The 18,351-nt window shown below is 36.1% G+C and overlaps 5 protein-coding genes across 5 annotated transcripts; 1 reads left to right on the top strand and 4 right to left on the bottom strand.

Moving 5' to 3' along the window:
* Positions 1 to 1,812: 1,812 nt before the first annotated feature.
* LOC129569743 (uncharacterized) lies at positions 1,813 to 4,224 on the top strand. Its single transcript, XM_055448886.1, has 4 exons — positions 1,813 to 2,196; positions 2,267 to 3,399; positions 3,576 to 3,846; positions 4,027 to 4,224. The coding sequence occupies exons 2-4, from the start codon at positions 3,344 to 3,346 to the stop codon at positions 4,048 to 4,050; spliced, it is 351 nt and encodes a 116-aa protein (XP_055304861.1). The 5' UTR covers positions 1,813 to 2,196; positions 2,267 to 3,343; the 3' UTR covers positions 4,051 to 4,224.
* Positions 4,225 to 5,036: 812 nt separating this feature from the next.
* LOC129569735 (U2 small nuclear ribonucleoprotein auxiliary factor 35 kDa subunit-related protein 2) lies at positions 5,037 to 7,936 on the bottom strand. The gene is made up of 6 exons (XM_055448875.1): positions 7,685 to 7,936; positions 7,543 to 7,622; positions 6,431 to 7,151; positions 6,256 to 6,356; positions 5,866 to 6,028; positions 5,037 to 5,779 (listed from the first exon to the last, which is right to left on the bottom strand). Exons 1-6 carry the CDS (start codon positions 7,702 to 7,704, stop codon positions 5,473 to 5,475), a joined length of 1,392 nt encoding a protein of 463 aa, XP_055304850.1. The 5' UTR covers positions 7,705 to 7,936; the 3' UTR covers positions 5,037 to 5,472.
* Positions 7,937 to 8,159: 223 nt separating this feature from the next.
* On the bottom strand, positions 8,160 to 9,353 carry LOC129569731 (uncharacterized). The gene has a single exon (XM_055448869.1). It carries the CDS (start codon positions 9,340 to 9,342, stop codon positions 8,245 to 8,247), a length of 1,098 nt encoding a protein of 365 aa, XP_055304844.1. The 5' UTR covers positions 9,343 to 9,353; the 3' UTR covers positions 8,160 to 8,244.
* Positions 9,354 to 10,493: 1,140 nt separating this feature from the next.
* Positions 10,494 to 11,985, bottom strand: LOC129569727 (zinc finger protein 62 homolog). The gene is made up of 3 exons (XM_055448864.1): positions 11,700 to 11,985; positions 11,376 to 11,603; positions 10,494 to 11,201 (listed from the first exon to the last, which is right to left on the bottom strand). Exons 1-3 carry the CDS (start codon positions 11,835 to 11,837, stop codon positions 11,055 to 11,057), a joined length of 513 nt encoding a protein of 170 aa, XP_055304839.1. The 5' UTR covers positions 11,838 to 11,985; the 3' UTR covers positions 10,494 to 11,054.
* A 555-nt stretch (positions 11,986 to 12,540) lies between these two features.
* Positions 12,541 to 14,647, bottom strand: LOC129569732 (uncharacterized). The gene has a single exon (XM_055448870.1). It carries the CDS (start codon positions 13,751 to 13,753, stop codon positions 12,755 to 12,757), a length of 999 nt encoding a protein of 332 aa, XP_055304845.1. The 5' UTR covers positions 13,754 to 14,647; the 3' UTR covers positions 12,541 to 12,754.
* Positions 14,648 to 18,351: the final 3,704 nt, after the last annotated feature.

Raw genomic sequence — 18,351 nt, 5'->3', positions numbered from 1 at the left:
CTTATTATTCTGACCTTGGTTTTCCAAAGCAATAAAAAAACACAGTAAACATCGTTGTTAATACCTATTATTTATCCGTTATCGAATATTCAGTTTTATTTCAATTTTCAACAATCTTCATTAGATCTTTACATAAAAGATATTCCATATCTACAGACAGGAATTGATACAATTTTAATATCAATTTGGTCCGTGATAAGTTCCAGCAAATAAGATTTCATTCAACTTTTTATCATGAATTACAAAAATAAATGGATGATTACATTCAAATTGAGGGGGCCCACTTGAAATATGCACCACAGGTGTACTAGTTGCAGCGATTGAACCTTCTTCATCGATTTCAATTTTAGCCTTATGTGTAAGTTCTGTTCTGATTCCAACTTCAAAGTTTTTCCAATAATCTTTGAAAAGATCACTAAAATTCGCGTTTTTGCATAAACTATTTACTCCCATACGTTCCATAACCTGTGGAAAGTAAAATAAGGCTGAAAAAATAGTTCAAATATTCAATGAAATATTGATCTTTTCAACATACCGGAAACAATTCAGTATCTTTTTCAAGTGTAATCTTTGGAAAAACAACGTCAACCTCACTTTTAAAAGCATAGATTTCACATGTAATGTCACTGCAACCGCTAAATACCGTATCTAACACTTTTGCTGTTAATTTGTTTAATAATTGGTCGATTGGAGTTGATTCCTCTGGCAAGAAAATGAACATTGAAATCGTTCCATTGTCACCTTTCTCAATAAAAAAAACTACGCTACACACAGAAATAAAATGTGGTAGGTTTGTGCTATCTATTGGTGACGAGTATAGTTACCACAAGTCTTAGAAAAGTTACCCCACGCACCAAAATATTACTATGCACAGCACACATGCATTTTTTGGTTGGAAAATTCGCGGAAAAGCGCTACTGTGGGAAATCGGGAAATCGGGAAATCGGGGAAAGTTCAGACCAGTCTCAATCGATCGGGCGGAAAATTTCATGTGAGGTACCGACCCGAAGGGCGATTTTCAAGCGAAAAAACCATCCATTTCTGAGATAAATGAAAAAATTCGGAAATATCGGCAAGTTTGTTTAAATGGAAAAACTACAAGAATCCACAAAATTGCTGATTCCAAAGCAGACGTGTGCAACGGGGAGGGTTTTCCGGTTTTACCCCCCATCTAGGATTTGAAAATGGAGACCCCCTTCGAGAGATTTTGACTAGTTTACACTAGATAGAATCGATTTTCAAAAGTTAGAACCTTTTTTAAGGTCTTCACTTTTTTTCGATATCTATCGACAAAATTTCTTTTACCCCCATCTAGGATTTTTGACCTTGCATGCACACGTCTGTTCCAAAGTTACCATTCCAAATTTGACAGTATAACTTATAACAATAAACGTAATTATTGAAGAGGAGAAAATAATACCAATATCAATTTGGATTTTTATGGTAAGAAATGGATTTTCGGCTGAGCCGATTCGGCTCAATATCTACAATGTGCTAACATGTTTTGCGACCACCAATTGGCATAACAATACCAGTATAAATGTTGACGTTTTTTTAGAAACAATATTATCGCATTTTAACGAGCAGACGAAATAAAATGAGATTTGAGCACGATTAATAAATGTTTTGATATTGTTATTCACCATCGTTCCAAGCAGATTGTTAAGTTTGTGTTGGAAAGTTTTGTTTTATTTGTGTAATTGATACGTTTGAAATTGTATGTCAATGTGAACATAACCTCCGTTAAAGTATGAACGGTTTATCGTCGCATTAATGTCACCACGCATTCGTCATTTGATGTTCGATGTTCTAAGTTCACATATTTTGTCGCACTGTATCGAAGATAGCTAACCTACCCTTTAATTTCGTAACTTTATGCAAACTAAAATTCGATTAAATTATTTTGCGAGATATTTTAACACATTTTTTGGGACTTGTGTATGCAATGTGCGCCAAAGTTCGGTCTATCGCTAAAATACAGCCAGTAAAAAGATTTTCTCCAACGGCCTACAGTAATAAAAGCACTGATAGCTCACTACAATCCAATCGCAAAATCTTAATTCATCAGACCACTATACACCGACGTCAAACTAGAAACCAATCTGATTCGAAGAAGCTGATAAGTTGCGTCGCAAAGGAATCGGTGAACTTACAAAACACCAAGAAATTGTCCATTTCCCAAATACTACCGCAACAGTAAGTAACCAGAAGAAAAAAAATTTTGAGGTTAAGATAGAAAACTAACAAAATGTAATCGTTCGTATAGAAATGTTGAATCAGAGGCCGGCACTCTATCAAACAATGTGGTCGATACAGATGACGATTGTGAGATTGATTACCTTGTAAGACCACCATCAGTGGGGCCAAGTGACTCAAATGAGGAAACTGACGGCGATGAAACTGATGACAGCACCAAAAATCAAAGTGACCGGGCATTAATTGCGAACAATTGCAAGAACTGACCAAAATCAATGGGCACTCAGACATGGACACAGGCTGTGATGCGAAAAACACATCCGGATTAGAAAACACATCCAATCTGGTTATTCTGCAGTCAACATTCAGCATTCAAATACGAGGAAATGGTTTTTTTCTATTTACATAAATATGTACATATATGAATCGTTTTATTGTCTCAATTCAGTTTGGTGCGTGAAATTATGCAACAACAACAAAGACAGGATTTTCGAATGCAGTTCACTACTTTGGAATGTCTACAGGACGCATCTGAGCAGATTCTCATTCAATACATCGAAGACATCAATTTCTTTTCAGATTCTCCACAAACATTGGTCGGAGCACGAATGAAATTCATGGTTATGAATTACTATTTGAATTTCATGCAAAACAACGAATGAACCAAACCAAACAAAACCCATCTTACGACAATTCAGTAAAATAGATACGAACATATTGTGTGAAAAAATCATTCATCTATATTCAAATATGTCATTATTCATTTATATATTTTGCATTACTTTGTAATTGCAAAAAATGCATCACAATGCAAGCTTTGGTGGCTTTTTAGCTGGCCATTACTTCAAATTAACAAATTCATTCTAAGGAGAATGAAATGTAGAAAAATGAGAAATATTTTGCTTATGTTGAGTTTCATTCAAAATGTTATTGTTTTTGATCTTGGCGCTTTAACAGGTCATTAATGCGCAGTTTCTTTGCTAGATGGCGTACGGTACTCATTGCCAAGTTGATTCGGAGGGAAATAATATTGATATAACCATAAAGAAGTTCAAACTGACTTTCGTTAGCGCCATTCCCACAGTGTGTTGCGAACAGTATTTTGTTGCTATTCACAAGGAAAAAACATGATCGTGTCATAAAGGAAATGAAGAAACTACAAGCCAGCACAATGTTGCTGATTCCAAAGTTACCATTCCAACGGTAAGATTTTTAACGAATATGCGCTACCCATGCGTAAGTAAAACGACTAACAGTCACTCAGTTATATGTCGCGGTTAAGAACTTAGACTGGCTAAGTTGATTCAAAAATGTTGCATAAAAACTATTATCCGTTATTGATGATTGTTTTTGTTTTTGTTTTTTGTGCATTTTTTCAGTTTGGTACGTGAAGTTCTGCAGCAATACAGATACGACCCTCTACATGCCGAATACCCACGTATACGGCGATACGCGATTGATTTTCGTATGCAATCAAGTACATTAGTATGTCTACAGGAAGCAGCCGAAAGTTATTTGGTGCAACTATTCGAAGGCTGCTATTTATGCTGCAACCATCGTTCTCGTGTCACATTGACAGAAAAAGATGTCAATCTTGTTCTCTTGCTACGCGGTTCGATTTATTTCATCAAATCCATTTGCATTTTTATGGTAAGAAATGGATTTTCAACTCAATAACTATAATGTATTAACATCTATTGGCATAGCAATACCGGTATAAATGTTGACGTTTTTTAGAAACAATATTATCGTATTTCAACGAGCAGATGAAATAAAATGAGATTTGAGCTCGATTAATGAATAATTTGATATTGTTATTGGTTATCGCAGACTCTTTTTGACTCTGGAGCATAGTTGTGCTATGCACAGGAGCGCCGACCCCGAAAGCGCAGACCCAGAAATTAAAATGATTAATTTTGGAATTGAGTATGGGTAATTCCAAAAGTGAAGACCTAAAAAAAGATCCCCTATTTTGAGATTTCAATCAGTAAAATTTTCCATGTATGGATAATCTGGCAAAATTTGTGCAGAGGGGGGTAATTTGACCCCTTGCTTCAGAAACTTTGCCTCCAATACACTTTAATAAATTCTATCAATAAAAAATAATGACCCAACAACTTGTATGTTTCTTTCATTCCTTTGGGTTTTCCAATTCCCCCTATTTAGCATTTCTTGTAGAAGTTCTTTTTGCTGACTGCGTTTTTAGCGATAGACCAAACCAGCCAACCAAACGAGATAGATGGTCAGCTACGGCTGACGCTCGTTATCCAGATAATTTGCGTGCCGTGAACGCATATAGAACGCTCCGCTGACATTCCGTTTTTGTGACGAGCGATCCATCCAAATTCATGATAGAATCCATGAATTTGTTTGGATACCACGTCACAAAGTCAGAAAAATAATGGATTCAATCATGAATTTGGATGGATCGCACGTCACAAAAACGGAATGTCAGCGGAGCGTTCTATATGCGTTCACGGCACGCAAATTATCTGGATAACGAGCGTCAGCCGTAGCTGACCATCTATCTCGTTTGGTTGGCTGGACCAAACTTTGACGCACATTGCTTACATAAGTCATGGAAAATGTGTTGAAACGTTTCGCAAATTAAAACAAACGAATATGAGTTTGCATAAAGTTACGAAATTCAAGGATAGATTAGCTATCTTTGATTTAGTGCGAGAAGATATGCAAATTTAGAAAATCGAATAGCAAATGACGACTGGCAGATGCGTCATGACATTAATGCCACGATAAACCATTCATACTTCAACGGAGGCATCAAACGCGGCTTATACATATCGATTGCACAAAGAAAACAAAACTACTCAACACAAATCTGCTTGAAACGATAGCCATAAAGGCTATTTTTTATTCCTCTCGCACCCTTGTGCAATTTTATAGCAAATGGCGAGCAAATCTCATACCAAACAAGAAACAGTGACTCCACAGAAAATAGAATCTGCAGAATTCATACAACTAACTCGTGTATGGGACTGCTGGAAAACAATTCTTTCCTGAGAAATTCGAAACAAATCACTTGAAAATTCAATTGAGATGGGACAAACACAGAATAGGTGGTCACAATCATTTCTGACATAAGGAACAATAGAAAAAAGCGGAAAAAGATGAAATCACCCACATAAACAGGAATCGTGGACCGGAGATGCTCACTTGAACAGAGAAAACCCATCGTTCAAGAGATTTGAAATATAATATTTAATTTTTAATACTAAGAATTATTTTTCTTATAATTCAAGCATTCAGCAAATAGTTTCAGTCTTTTCGCCTTTCCTTTTTACTTTTATGTCTACTATTTCTATCCCTATCCCTTTGTCTATCTTCATCCCTGTCTCTACTTCGAGAATATCTTCGGCTTCTTTTCTTTGAATGACTTCGACTCCGATCGCGATGTTTCGATCTTTTCCTCCCCTTATGACGCGATGAAGATCTACTGCGACTCCTAGCTCGACTTCGACGCTGTTCTGTTTTGAGTTGAGTCACGTTTTTGACAATGACTTCTCTGATTGGGCTCTCAGACCATCTCCAATTCGCCTTACTGTGTTCACCACCGTTGTTCCAACTGTAGAATCAAAATTGAACATTATACCCACAAAACATATTGAATCGATGATAATTTTGCACAATAATATCCTCGCATAAGCTTACTTGTCTTTTTCTTCGTTGCGAACAGATCCATTCCGTTGACTTTTCAATGCATTCTTGTGCTCCAAAAGCGTTTCCTCGATGGAATATCGACCATCAGGATTCTTGAAAATGTGATAAAAGCCACAATTTTGGCCTCTCACACATCTATCCTTCAACCATGAACCTATGTTATGATATTTTTGGGATAGTCAAGGTTAATATTGTGGCTAAATTGCGAAAAAAATTATGATTTTTTTTGTCTTCAATAAAATCGTGTAGGTTTTATACTACATAGTGTCTATGTTTCATATTAGAAAGGATACAAATAATTGGGCTACGAATGATCGGCAAACTCTTCGATACATCATGATGTGGGAAACATCCAACTGAAAATGAGGATGTGTCACCTACCACAAACGGCTTTCTCCCATAAAACCGTACAAAATTCAACATTCAACATTCGGCCCGCATAATATCTGCCATTCATTTTGCGCTGAGCCTTTAAGGCATTTCTGGAAAATGAAATATCGCGTTAAAATTTCATACATTTATGGTTTCTTTTTTAACATTGAAGAATACGATTTACCTTTCTGAAGTATATTCAACAAAAACTTGACCTCGAAGATGTGGATTGTAATTGGTGGACACTACAAAATATCTGATACAACCAAAATGCTCAAACTCTTGGACGACATCAATGAAAAATTCTCTAAAATTCTCATTGAGCTCAGTCTCGTCATATTCAAGTGTCAAATCGTTGCCATATTCGGTGGTTGTGCTCTGCTCCAAATGAATATTGCTGAAGAATGATTGTATGTGCAACACTTTGCTTATGTTTGATCTTTGGTGGTTCCAGATGCAGTTGTTACCGAAACGACACGATGCCATCTTCGCGAAATATTGGCACGGCTCTTTCCCTGGATTCGTTTCAGCATTGACTAGCAATTCTGGTGGTTGATCACCTACGCCCTCAACATACGCTTGGATTCTCATTTCTAAATCAATTTGTCGTTGTTTTTCTTCTTCAATACGTTGCTCCTTCTCCTGTTTGGCTTCTGCGATTTGCTTTTGTTCCGCTTCGAATTCCGCTTGTATTCGCTGTCGTTCTTCTTCCTTTCTTCTGGCCTGCTCTTCTAGTTTACTTTTTTGTATCTGCCACTCTTTTTCTATTCGCCATTCAGACTTCATCCATTTCTCGTGTTCAATCTCATTTATTCGTTCAATATTTTGCAATTGAATCAATTCCAATGCATGTTCTTCAGCCAATTTTGTTTGATACGTTGGTGACTCTTCATTTTGTTTTAGAGCTGTGTGTGATAAGTTTGAATGTAGTAAAATGTTTCTTGTCGTCGGATGAAAATGCTTAAGGGGCTTATGTGTCACGCGGGTCAGAGCAAATGTCATAAATCAGTAGAAAAATAAATGGGCAACCGACCGTGTCTTGTAAATCTGTTCACACGTCATATGAGTTTGCAAATCAATGAAACCAAACTATTTAAAAATGCATGCAAAATATTTGCTCATGTGTTTAATGCAGATTCATGCGTTGCCTAAAGAATTATGTTCAATGTGTTCTATTTTGACATTGAGATTCAACTGATTGGAATTGTGTCGTAGAATTCCATACACAGATTTCCATGAGCTTGTGCAAGTTTTCTCTGACTCGTGGCGACAAATGATCCCCCAGAAAATACTTACCTTCATCACGTTTTATCGCAGCCAAGCGTCGTCGTCTTTTGCGTTGAAATTTCTTCGCATTTTTCCGCCATTCTTTATGACTAGAAATAGATCTAGATTATTGAAAATATTTGAATGATTCATAGAAAATCGTAGTTATTACCTCTTCGTCTGTATTTCCATCGCATTTTCATATTTTTTTGAACCGGGCTAACAAAAACCTTGAACCAAACATTTGTTTATAATATTTACATTTGTTTGACAACTGCGCACATTGACAACTTTGTCTTTGATAGATTATGTCCAAACGTTTTCATAGACATGTGATGAGCGGCGACATCTATATTCATTGACAGTTTGTAAAAACGCTTCTAACTTTAAATACAATCATTTCACTATCGCCCATATTCATTTCGAGTGTTTCTTGGAAATCACAGTTTTCCCCAGAATTGACCTTTTTTGTCGAATCAATTGATAGAAACATTTGAATTGAGAATGTTGATCATACCAATGATCTAGCGCAAATGAGTTACTCCGAAAAAGTTTTTTTTCTTAAGAAATTAAAAAAATTGTTGTTCTGATTTCGCAAAGCATTTTTTATAAAAAAAAAAAACAATATCAATCACTAACAACTGCGTACAAAGTATATTCTTACATAGAAAGAAAGCACTGTGAACATTTAAATCAAATTTTTTATTGAGAATTTAATGAAAAAAATCGTTTTTATCGCGTAAGATAAATACGACGCAGATCAGCTGATTTGGCACTAACATTGCATATTGGGCATTTTTTAAGTTTTTTAATCGTTTGCTTGATACAAGCGCTGCAGAATAAATGACCACATTTTGTTGTGACTGGATCTCGGTCGCTAACACTTTCATAGCATATTGGACATTCGAGTGTGTCTTTATCATTATTGTGTGTGTTGTGTTGTTTCCAGCAAATAGGCTCCTCTTCAATTCTTACTGACTCACGCTCAATGTTCCATAAAGGCTCGGCAGCCTGAACTTCTAAAGCAATCTCAAAAACGGCTCGGTCATTTTGCACGAACTTATTTTCTGGACGCATCAAAATGTCCCATCGTATGAATTCTGGATAGCCCCAATCGTGGCCACTGTAATGAAATTTCTGCTCTACAGCTGCAGGAGCGTATGGATTGAAGAAAAGTTCGGACGTGAGCAACTTGAATGAGCATTTTGCATGCCATGTCCAATTTTTGATCATAGGATCTCTCAAGTCACGCAAGAAAATTCCCAAATATTCTCCACTTTTCGTAACATACACCGTCCAACTATTACCACCAAGAATAAATTTAGGTCCAAACTTTAGTCCAAGTTGGCTTATATTGTCCACAAAAATCCGAAAGGTGGATTTTTCCGGGAAAACTTGTGCTGGTTGATACAATCGAATGGGACTCATTGATAGTTCAATATCCAAAACCATTAAATGGCCTCGCAAATACGGCAGCATATCAGTCCAAGTGATGAATGTGCCTCCAACGTTGTTGGAATCATGATTTAATGTGGTGTTTCTATAACTTTGCACATAAGCGTTTTGATTGGGCTTTATTGAATTCATTGTAATTGAAAAATCCACATCGCAAGACCATTCCGATTCCTTCGACTTGTTACACGGTGAACACTTCACGTATACGTAAATTGCACTTTCCCCATCCCAAAGCCCCGTACAAACAGAAATGAACCACGACACTCCGCTAACATTTGTTACCACTGGTGTCCAATGAAAGCCATTACTGATATCCGTTACTTTTATGGAATAAACAAAACCAAAGTTTTTTAGATTGATTCCGCAAGTTGACATGTTGGTATGAGAGATGAAGCTCGACTGATCAACTAAATTTGTTTTCGAGCGCAACAAGTCGGTGTTATCAATCTTTCGCCGAAATGATTAATATGAGTCATTGTTGTCGGATGAAATGCTACTTATGAGAGTCTAATTTGAGGCGTGACTCGTATTAACTCGTATATTTGCCAAAGAGAGTCTGTGCTTCGAATCACAGCGTAGTTTTACAGTTTATATAAAAATCTCGTAGCAAAAAATAATTCTCTCGAATTTAGGCTACGAGTTTCTTCTAAAACTCAGTGTTCGGGTCAAAACAAATATCATCCGTTTTTTAATTGAATACTTTAGTTTGGAGCGTATTATTTGGAATGGCTGAATTAAAATTAAAATTTGTTCAATTTTCGTTCTGAATTGATGGGATTTAAGAAAGAGACCACTGTTTAAGTATCTACTGCCATATTTATCAGAACACATGATTCGAGTCGAAATTCAAAAGAAACAAAAATGCCTTAGATTACAATTTGTTGTTTGCGAACTTACTTTTGGGATTTTTTTGACTGTTTCCGCTTGATAAATTGTGATCTCTATGAAGAAAATGGAAGTGACCCATTACCAAACAAACGATAATTAAATGAGATTTGAAGGATGACAAAATATGATTAGATGTGGATTTACTGGACAAACTGAATATCTAATTGTAATCAAGACATAAAAATAAGAAGAAAAGTATGAAAATGGCCATTTCAAATCCATAGCATTTGAGATCACCAATGATTCATTCACACAACAAATATTATCGCATTGCCTTGTCTCTTTTACTCTCACTATTGTCATCTGCGTCTATTATCTGTCTTGCTTCTCGATAAGTATGCCGTATTTCTTGATAATCAATCGTCTTTTGTTCGTCAGAATTATCAAATGAAATTGATTCAACCAAGACGGTCCTGCTGTCGCTATCGCTTGATGCACTTTATTTAGAAATCTCATTGGTTTCAACGAAAATCCATTCATGACCTACTGAAAGAGCCCCTATTCATAAAGTCGTTTATTTGGTGAATAATCCAAATTTGATGAAATCCATACGGACAATTTTAGACTTCAAATGAAACGGTATCGTTTTCACTACCATTAAAATCTAGTGTGTCAAATCAAATAAAAATGCACAAAAGTTGACTTTGACAAAAAGTTTTTCTATGTTTATTTATTCACTTAAAATTGAACAGAGATTTCAAGACCAAAATTTGTTCTTAACCAATTCTCAAAATTGCGTTTTAGAAAGAAAGAAGCGCCGAGAAAAGAATGAAAACCGAAACAAAGTGAAAAGCACAAAATTGAAAATCGTTTACATAAAATGAAATGCCGAAATAATAGAAACTGTGAGTGGAAATTGATGTGTGATTTCATAAAAAAATGTGTGATTATTGTTATTATTTATTCCATCGCCTGACCACAGACTGAATGATTCCCATACACTTTATTTATTACAATTTATACAAGCAGTGAGACACTACCCGATCATAGATAATCTAGCCACCAGCCCTAATGGCTTCGAAGTGGTACACTGCAGCAACCGATTGTGTTATAATTGTCTATTAATCGACACATTTTTTTTTCTGTTTCTCCAAATACACGACTTCATCCATATTTGATTAATTTACGAAGATGATAAAGTTTTAAAGTAAAGTATAGTTAGTGTCACGAAATTTCTTTCGCTTCCTGGTGGCCTGCTTTCATCTGGTTCCTCGCATTTTCTCAGACATCCATTCGTTTTTATGCAATTGCTTTCGATGCTTGTACATGTTTGAACGCCATACGAACGCTTGGTCACAGTAGGTGCATTTGTAATTCTTGTTCTTCAGATGCATCGAAACGTGATCCTGAAAATTAATTTATTCAATGGTTTTTTTTTTATTTTGAATTAATTGAATTATTGATTTATTCAAATGGGTAAGATGTAGCGAGAGAGAGAGAGAGAGAGAGAGAGAGAGAGGGAGGGAGGAGGAGGAGGATAGAAGGGGAATAAGCGAATGCTGAATTTATCGATTTTATACCTTAAGTGAATCTTCCAGTTTAAACGATTTGTTACATAGATGGCATTTATAGATGGACTCACGATGAACTTGACGAATGTGAGTGTATAGTGCATTTGAATTGGGAGAGACTTTATCACATTGATCACATTGATACTTTCCCTTCGGTTTCGGCTGGGTTTCATCCGTTTGTTTCTGAACATGCTGTTTTTCTACATGGTTATCCAATTGTGTCTTGGTTTTGAACTCCTTTATTTCAAACAAATACAAAGAAAGGGATTAATACACAAACAATAAATATACACCACTTTACAGTCAAATTCGTAGAAAAAAATCAACTCGTACTTTCGAACAAATACCACAGTTCCACGGATTGGCCTTTTGCTCTGGTAAAATTGGTTTTGGTTCTGGTAAAAGATGCGGTGGCCACTCCAATGGTTGCCGATGCTCGTTTTGAAATCCATAAAAATTGTAGGCACACATATTTTATGATTTTTGGAATTGCAATGAAAAGAACTCTTTAATAAGTGCACAGTCGAACAACAAAACACCAAATGTCATAAGCAAATCTTACGAAATGTATGGCTTTGTACGGTCTCTCCTTCCAATATTCACACACATTGACAGAAACTCATTACGTTTATAATTGTGTATATACAACGTATATTATTTACGTATTTACGATTTACGTAGGCTGAACGTTGAAATTCGATGCATTACGTAGCGTTGTGTTTACAATGTATCACATTTTCGTTTGTTTTGAAAATTTATGCCACGTATTAACCATAGATGGAGCCATTGTGAACATTGCAGCATATTTGCTTTTACCAGTAAATATTTATTTAAATGATTAAATAATTGTTTTCGATTTCACACATTATTTTATTGAATTAACAGTTCCTACTTTTTTTTTTATTCAGAATTCTATTGTGATCTCACACCCACCCATAAATCCGTAAGATAATAAAGATGCAAATTGAAAATACGTACCTAATATGTTTGCAACATAACTTTTGACTAAGACAACAACCAAAGAAGAACTAACCTTGATATTTTTTCTTCGTCTTTTCAATTTGGAGAATTTCCATAGCTTTTGTTTAAAACACATCTACAATTTCAAGTGAAATTCATTGATGTTTTATTGTATTATCATATTGAAAGTCTTTGTTAAAATTGTATTTAAATGCTACACTTATTTCAAATAAAATATTCTGATATTTAATTTTGATTTATGATACGTTTACGATTGGTACGAATTCACGATGAAAAGTAAGATATTATTGAGAAATATGAATTTCAAAAATGTGTCATCAACAGCTAGACTGGATAGCCAGTAATGGTTCATGTTGAATAGTAGATGCCAAATCATGTGAGCCAGCATCAAAATTGCAATATCGGCTTCAAGGGTAGATAGGACGCAAATCCAACAAAACGGCATCAGCATTACAATTTGGGCATCTGTTGTTCTCCTGAATGGATTGTCTGATGCAGGCTTTGCAGAAGAGATGGCCACATTTTGTTGAAACAGGCTCACGTCCAACGATGTTCTGAAGACAAATCGAACATTCAAGTATACCGTTTTCTGGCCTTGGCTGTGGCTGTTCGCGACCAAAATCCCACACCGGTTTGGCTGGACTAACCTCCAAATCTACTTCGAACACAGCTTTGTCGTCTTGAATATACTTGTTTGCTGGATCCATCAAATCATTCCAAGCTATAAATTTGGGGAAGCCCCAACAATGGCCTTCAAAATAGAAAGTACGTTCCATTTTGTATTCGTGCGGATGGATGTTGTCATCATCAAACGAAAGCAATTTGAACGAACACTTTGCGTGCCACGTCCAGTTGTCATCTTGTGCATTCCTCTCATCACGCAGGACGACCGCCAAATTGTGTTGCTTTCTCATGAGACGCACGCTCCACTTTGTACCACCCACAGACACATCCACACAGTGCTTTGTATTGAATTTACTCACATCATCGAGGGTGAACTGGAATATCAAGCGTTTCGTTTCGATTTGTGTTTGGCTGCGTGTTTTCAGCGGATTGACTGACAATTGAATTTCGAAAAAAACACGTCCGTCTTGCATGTATGGTCCTATATCAGCTAACTTGATGAATGGTCTTAATCCATGTGATTTTTCGTCCTTTTTGAATACGACCATTGCCAGACTCTTCCTGAACGATTGATGATCCGTTGTAGTTGAACACAGTGTGGCCGTCATCTTTGCTTCACAAAACCATTCGAGTGTGTTTGGTTCAATGACCACATTTTGTTGAAACAGGCTCACGTCCAACGATATTTTGAAGACAAATTGAACATTCAAGTATACCGTTTTCTGGCCTTGGCTGTGGCTGCTTGCGACCAAAATCCCACACTGGTTTGGCTGGACTAACATTCAAATCTACTTCGAATACAGCTTTGTCGTCTTGAATGTACTTGTATGCTGGATTTATCAAATCATTCCAAGCTATAAATTTGGGGAAGCCCCAATCATCACCCTTAGAGTAGAAAGTACGTTCCACTTTGTATTCGCGCGGATGGATGTTGCCATCATCAAATGAAAGCAATTTGAACGAACACTTTGTGAGCCATGTCCAGTAGTTATCATCCTGTGAATCCCTTTCATCACGCAGGAAGAATCCCAAATAATCGCTCATATCAGTATGCTTTGTTTTCTGGAGAAATACGCTCCAATTCGTACCACCAACAGATACGTCAACACTGTGCGTTGTGTTGAATTTACTCACATCATCGAGTGTAAATTGGAAAATCGAGCGTTTTTGCAGGATTTGTGCTTGGCTGCGTGTTTTTAGCGGATTAACTGATAATTGAACTTCAAAAAAAACTTGTCCGTTTCGCTTGTATGGTTCCATGTCAGTTAACTTGATAAAAGGTGCAAGTCCATGACATTCTTCGCCTCTTTTGAATGCAACCTTTGTAAGACTCTTTCTGAACGACTGTTGATCCGTTGTAGTTGAACACAGTGTGGCCGTCATATTTGCTTCACAAAACCATTCCTGTGTGTTTGGTACAACACCCGGTGAGCACACCAGAAATAAATCGATCACATCTTCACCATTGTCTATTCTCTTTGTAACTTTAACTTTCCATGGGACAGTAGCCAAAACAATTTCGGATGTAACGTGTTCTTTATAAAATTCGTCGTATTTGATTGAGAATCCGAATTGCGCTTCTTTTTGATATATTTTAACGTTTTGCATGTTGTTGTGATATATTCACGGCTGTACTCCAACAATGACAACTTGAGAAATGTTCTGTACGCAGTAAAGTTTGCACGATGAATTTGATAGAACCGATCGAATGCAAATGCGAATGCAAATACAAACACAGTACAGTCTGAGCGATATGTCTTGACCGCATTGACATTTAGAAATAATGCTGAGAAACAAGAACGGTTGTGCCAACCAAACAATGTACGGAACAAAAACACAACGATTTTATGTAGCGGGAGTGAGATAAACCTATTTGCGCATAAAGTCATCATGCTCATGCTCATTCTGTACATACAACATCTTTCAGATTCAAATAACAACCAATACATACAAACGCACAGCTCGCTCCTTGCAATCGCAAGTCGGTTGCTTGTCATTCGTTCGAAATGTCATTGCATGTCTCTTTACAGCATTATAGAGTGAGTAGCATGACTATATGTTACAAGGCGCAGAATTGCCAACAACTGTCAATGCGGTCAAGACATATCGGTCAGACTGTACAAAAACTAACTTTAACCCTCTAGTGCATACAACCACCAAAAGGTGGATAACATTTAAACGCCTGTATAATGTGAGAATGAGATCACATCATTTTAAAAAGCATTTTTACTGATTGAGGTGTCTTCTATGTTTTTGTCTTTTGCGCTTTTGGTCTATATCAAGCGGTTGTTTAGTTATGAAGAAGAATATACTACTAAACAAAAGATTGGCCAAATTAATTCTCTTTCAAAAATAGACATAATCGATTTGATCAATATTTGATTTACATCTATCTCATTTCCAGTGTAAATCATGGGGAATGCAGGATTTTTGATATTTTTTCCGCTTATGATCCAAAATCAACCAAGAACCTATAATCCCAGCTATAGGAAAAAAATGCACTAGAAGGGTTAGAAACAGTTACGCGAAATTCAAAAGCCACACAGCCAGTATGATGAAACATCGTTCTTGTGTGAATCAGCTCAGAATGTTTGTATACAAATTTCATTACAAATGCTTGCGATGCCCATTTGGCTTAAGCAATTGAAATTGAATGTTCTTTGGATGTTTTTCGTTGCTTTTCTTCAATTCAATTTTTTTTGCGAATAATAATGAAAATAAATATTCTTTTCAAGTCGAATTCGTTGATGTTTTTTTGGTAAATCATATTGGAAATCTTTATTTAGCATCTATCAACATTCAAAAGCTGTTTCAAGTGGAATATTATTCTGTTGCAATTTTTATTTGAATGATTTATATGTTTTTCGTACGAAATAGATAATAAAATGAAAAATAGAGAGGAGTATGAATATAATCAATGACATATGGGTCCATTGTGGACATATTGATGGCAATATTTCATGTTGAGAGATAGACGGAACGCAAATCAAGTGGGCTGGCATCAACATTGCATAGCGGGCACTTCTTGCGTTCTTCAATTGTTCGCTTGATGCATGGTTCACAGAAAATATGACCACATTTTGTAGTGGTAGGTTCACGTCCAATGACACTTCGCACAAGGCAAATCGCACATTCGAGCACACCGATTTTTGGCTTTGGTTGATCACAATCGAAATCCCACAATGGTTTGGCAGGTTCAACTTACAAATCGATTTCGAAAACCGCTTTGTCTTGCCGAACATATCTGTTAGATGCATGGGCGTGACATGCAGCCACATGGGTACAGTGCCCGTGTACTTCGTAGTGGAAAAAAAGTGAAGCTTGCTTGTCACCAATATTGATGTTCACGAACATCAAATTGTTTATGCGTTATTTCGCCCACTTTATGCACTGGAAATAAAAAGTTCTTCAATTTCTAGCAAATTTCACATATGAATTCATAAACACATCGAGAAAACACAACTATTTTTTCACATAAAAAGCATAAGCAAGATGATTTTTTCGTTGATGGTTGTTCGATCCTGGATCGTTTGTGATTCATCAACGATTTGCAACACATCCATTTTTGATTTCGATATTCCAACTGAATACGATGTTTTGTATTCATTAAACAATTCCATTTTGATCAGAAAATAATTTTTTATTGAAATGGCTGTGACGAAAAACCACGCGAACGATTGCAAACGATAGCACAAACATTAATGTCTAGGAACATCAAATTCGAATTGACATTATTGTCAAAGCGAATTCATCGGGAAACACTGACTTGAAGTTCGACACAAATGTCAAATTAATTCGCCGATGTGAAGCAACAAAACAAAATAAATAAAAATACAAGCAAACAAACATTTTGTGTTGATCTAATCTGCAAGTTTTATATTTTTCCAGAATAAAAACGGTAATTTTTTTGTATTTTATTGTTTCATTCCAAATAAAATCTCTATTGTGTTTTTTAAGTATACATTTATAAAAGATATCTTCAAAAATCAACTTTGAATGTAATATAATTTGTTATTGGCGACAAACAATTAATCGAACGCATTTAATCGAACATAAAATAATTTTCAGCCTGCCGGTTTGCTGATGTTCCCCGAATCGACCGACGAAGTGCCCAGTGCCCACCACCGATGTCGAAGAAGACGAACTAATTTCCGTGATAATTTAAATTTTGCCATTCAACATTCCAATAAGGGCAAACGCAGTGTAATCGAAAAACATTTGGAAGGCATCAAGCATTGGGGCCTAAATCGACATGACAAAATCAATCAACCGTCCCATTGTATTGCGAAATCGACGCCAAAGGAAGAAATTGAATGATAAAATCATTAATCTTCCGTATTTGATGTTCCTAGACATTAATGTTTGTGCTATCGTTTGCAATCGTTCGCGTGGTTTTTCGTCATAGCCATTTTAATAAAAAATTATTTTGTGATCAAAATGGAATTGTTTAATGAATACAAAACATCGTATTCAGTTGGAATATCGAAATCAAAAATGGATGTGTTGCAAATCATTAATGAATCACAAACGATCCAGGATCGAACAACCATCAACGAAAAAATCATCTTGCTTTTGCTTTTTATGTGAAAAAAAGTTGTGTTTTCTCGATGTGTTTATGAATTCATATGTGAAATTTGCTAGAAATTGAAGAACTTTTCATTTCCAGTTCATAAAATGGGCGAAATAACGCATAAACAATTTGATGTTCGTGAACATCAATATTGGTGACAAGCAAGCTTCACTTTTTTTCCACTACGAAGTACACGGGCGCTGCTTGTACGAAATTCCGTTTGTATGAAGCATGTCACGCCGATGGTTAGATGTCTTCATCAATTGGTTCCAGGCTACGAATTTATTATAGCCCCAAGAATCACCGTTGTAGAACAACATATTTATTTTCTTTTCGATTGGCTCAATACCTTCGGCAAATGAGAGCAGCTTGAATGAACACCTTGCTCTCCACACCCAGTTTTCACTTTGTTGTTTCTTTTTATTATGTAAAAAGATTTCAACATGTTCATCATGTTTCCACACCTGCATATGCCAAACGTTGCCACGTAGTATCACTTCGGGTGAATTTTCTGCATTCAATTTACTTATATTTTCGACAGTAAATCGGAACTTTGTGCGTGTTTGTTCGGTTTGGGATGGTGTAAAAAACTTAACAGGGTTTACCGATAAGTGGATATCAAAATGAACTTCCCCGTGTTGCTCGTATCGTTTCAAATCTGCGCAGTTGATGAATGGAACCAATCCGTTGGACCGTGAGCCATTTGTAAATTGAGTTTTCAGTATTTTTTTCTCGTACGGTAGTTGACCAGGTGTATTGGATAACAATTTGATAGTGGCTTGTGCTTGACAAGACCAATCCAATGTATTT

The sequence above is a fragment of the Sitodiplosis mosellana genome, unplaced genomic scaffold (assembly GCF_009176505.1).
Source record: "Sitodiplosis mosellana isolate CC-2019 unplaced genomic scaffold, AAFC_SMos_1.0 Smas_scaffold_42, whole genome shotgun sequence".
NCBI classification, from domain to species: domain Eukaryota; kingdom Metazoa; phylum Arthropoda; class Insecta; order Diptera; family Cecidomyiidae; genus Sitodiplosis; species Sitodiplosis mosellana.
Note: the sequence above shows the minus strand (reverse complement) of the source record. Positions and strands in the feature narration are given on the sequence as shown.

Bases quoted from the DNA above. Each gene is read 5' to 3' on its own strand.
- LOC129569743 (XM_055448886.1), top strand. From the start codon at position 3,344: ATGAAGAAACTACAAGCCAGCACAATGTTGCTGATTCCAAAGTTACCA. The intron at 3,400-3,575 runs GTAAGATTTTTA...GCATTTTTTCAG, and splicing joins CCAAAGTTACCATTCCAACG to TTTGGTACGTGAAGTTCTGC. The intron at 3,847-4,026 runs GTAAGAAATGGA...TGGTTATCGCAG, and splicing joins AATCCATTTGCATTTTTATG to ACTCTTTTTGACTCTGGAGC.
- LOC129569735 (XM_055448875.1), bottom strand. From the start codon at position 7,704: ATGGAAATACAGACGAAGAG. The intron at 6,029-6,255 runs GTAGGTGACACA...ATCATAACATAG, and splicing joins ATGGGAGAAAGCCGTTTGTG to GTTCATGGTTGAAGGATAGA. The intron at 5,780-5,865 runs GTAAGCTTATGC...TTGATTCTACAG, and splicing joins CGCAACGAAGAAAAAGACAA to TTGGAACAACGGTGGTGAAC.
- LOC129569731 (XM_055448869.1), bottom strand. From the start codon at position 9,342: ATGTCAACTTGCGGAATCAATCTAAAAAACTTTGGTTTTGTTTATTCC.
- LOC129569727 (XM_055448864.1), bottom strand. From the start codon at position 11,837: ATGTGTGCCTACAATTTTTATGGATTTCAAAACGAGCATCGGCAACCA. The intron at 11,604-11,699 runs GTACGAGTTGAT...TTTGAAATAAAG, and splicing joins ACTGTGGTATTTGTTCGAAA to GAGTTCAAAACCAAGACACA. The intron at 11,202-11,375 runs GTATAAAATCGA...ATTAATTTTCAG, and splicing joins AACTGGAAGATTCACTTAAG to GATCACGTTTCGATGCATCT.
- LOC129569732 (XM_055448870.1), bottom strand. From the start codon at position 13,753: ATGTTAGTCCAGCCAAACCAGTGTGGGATTTTGGTCGCAAGCAGCCAC.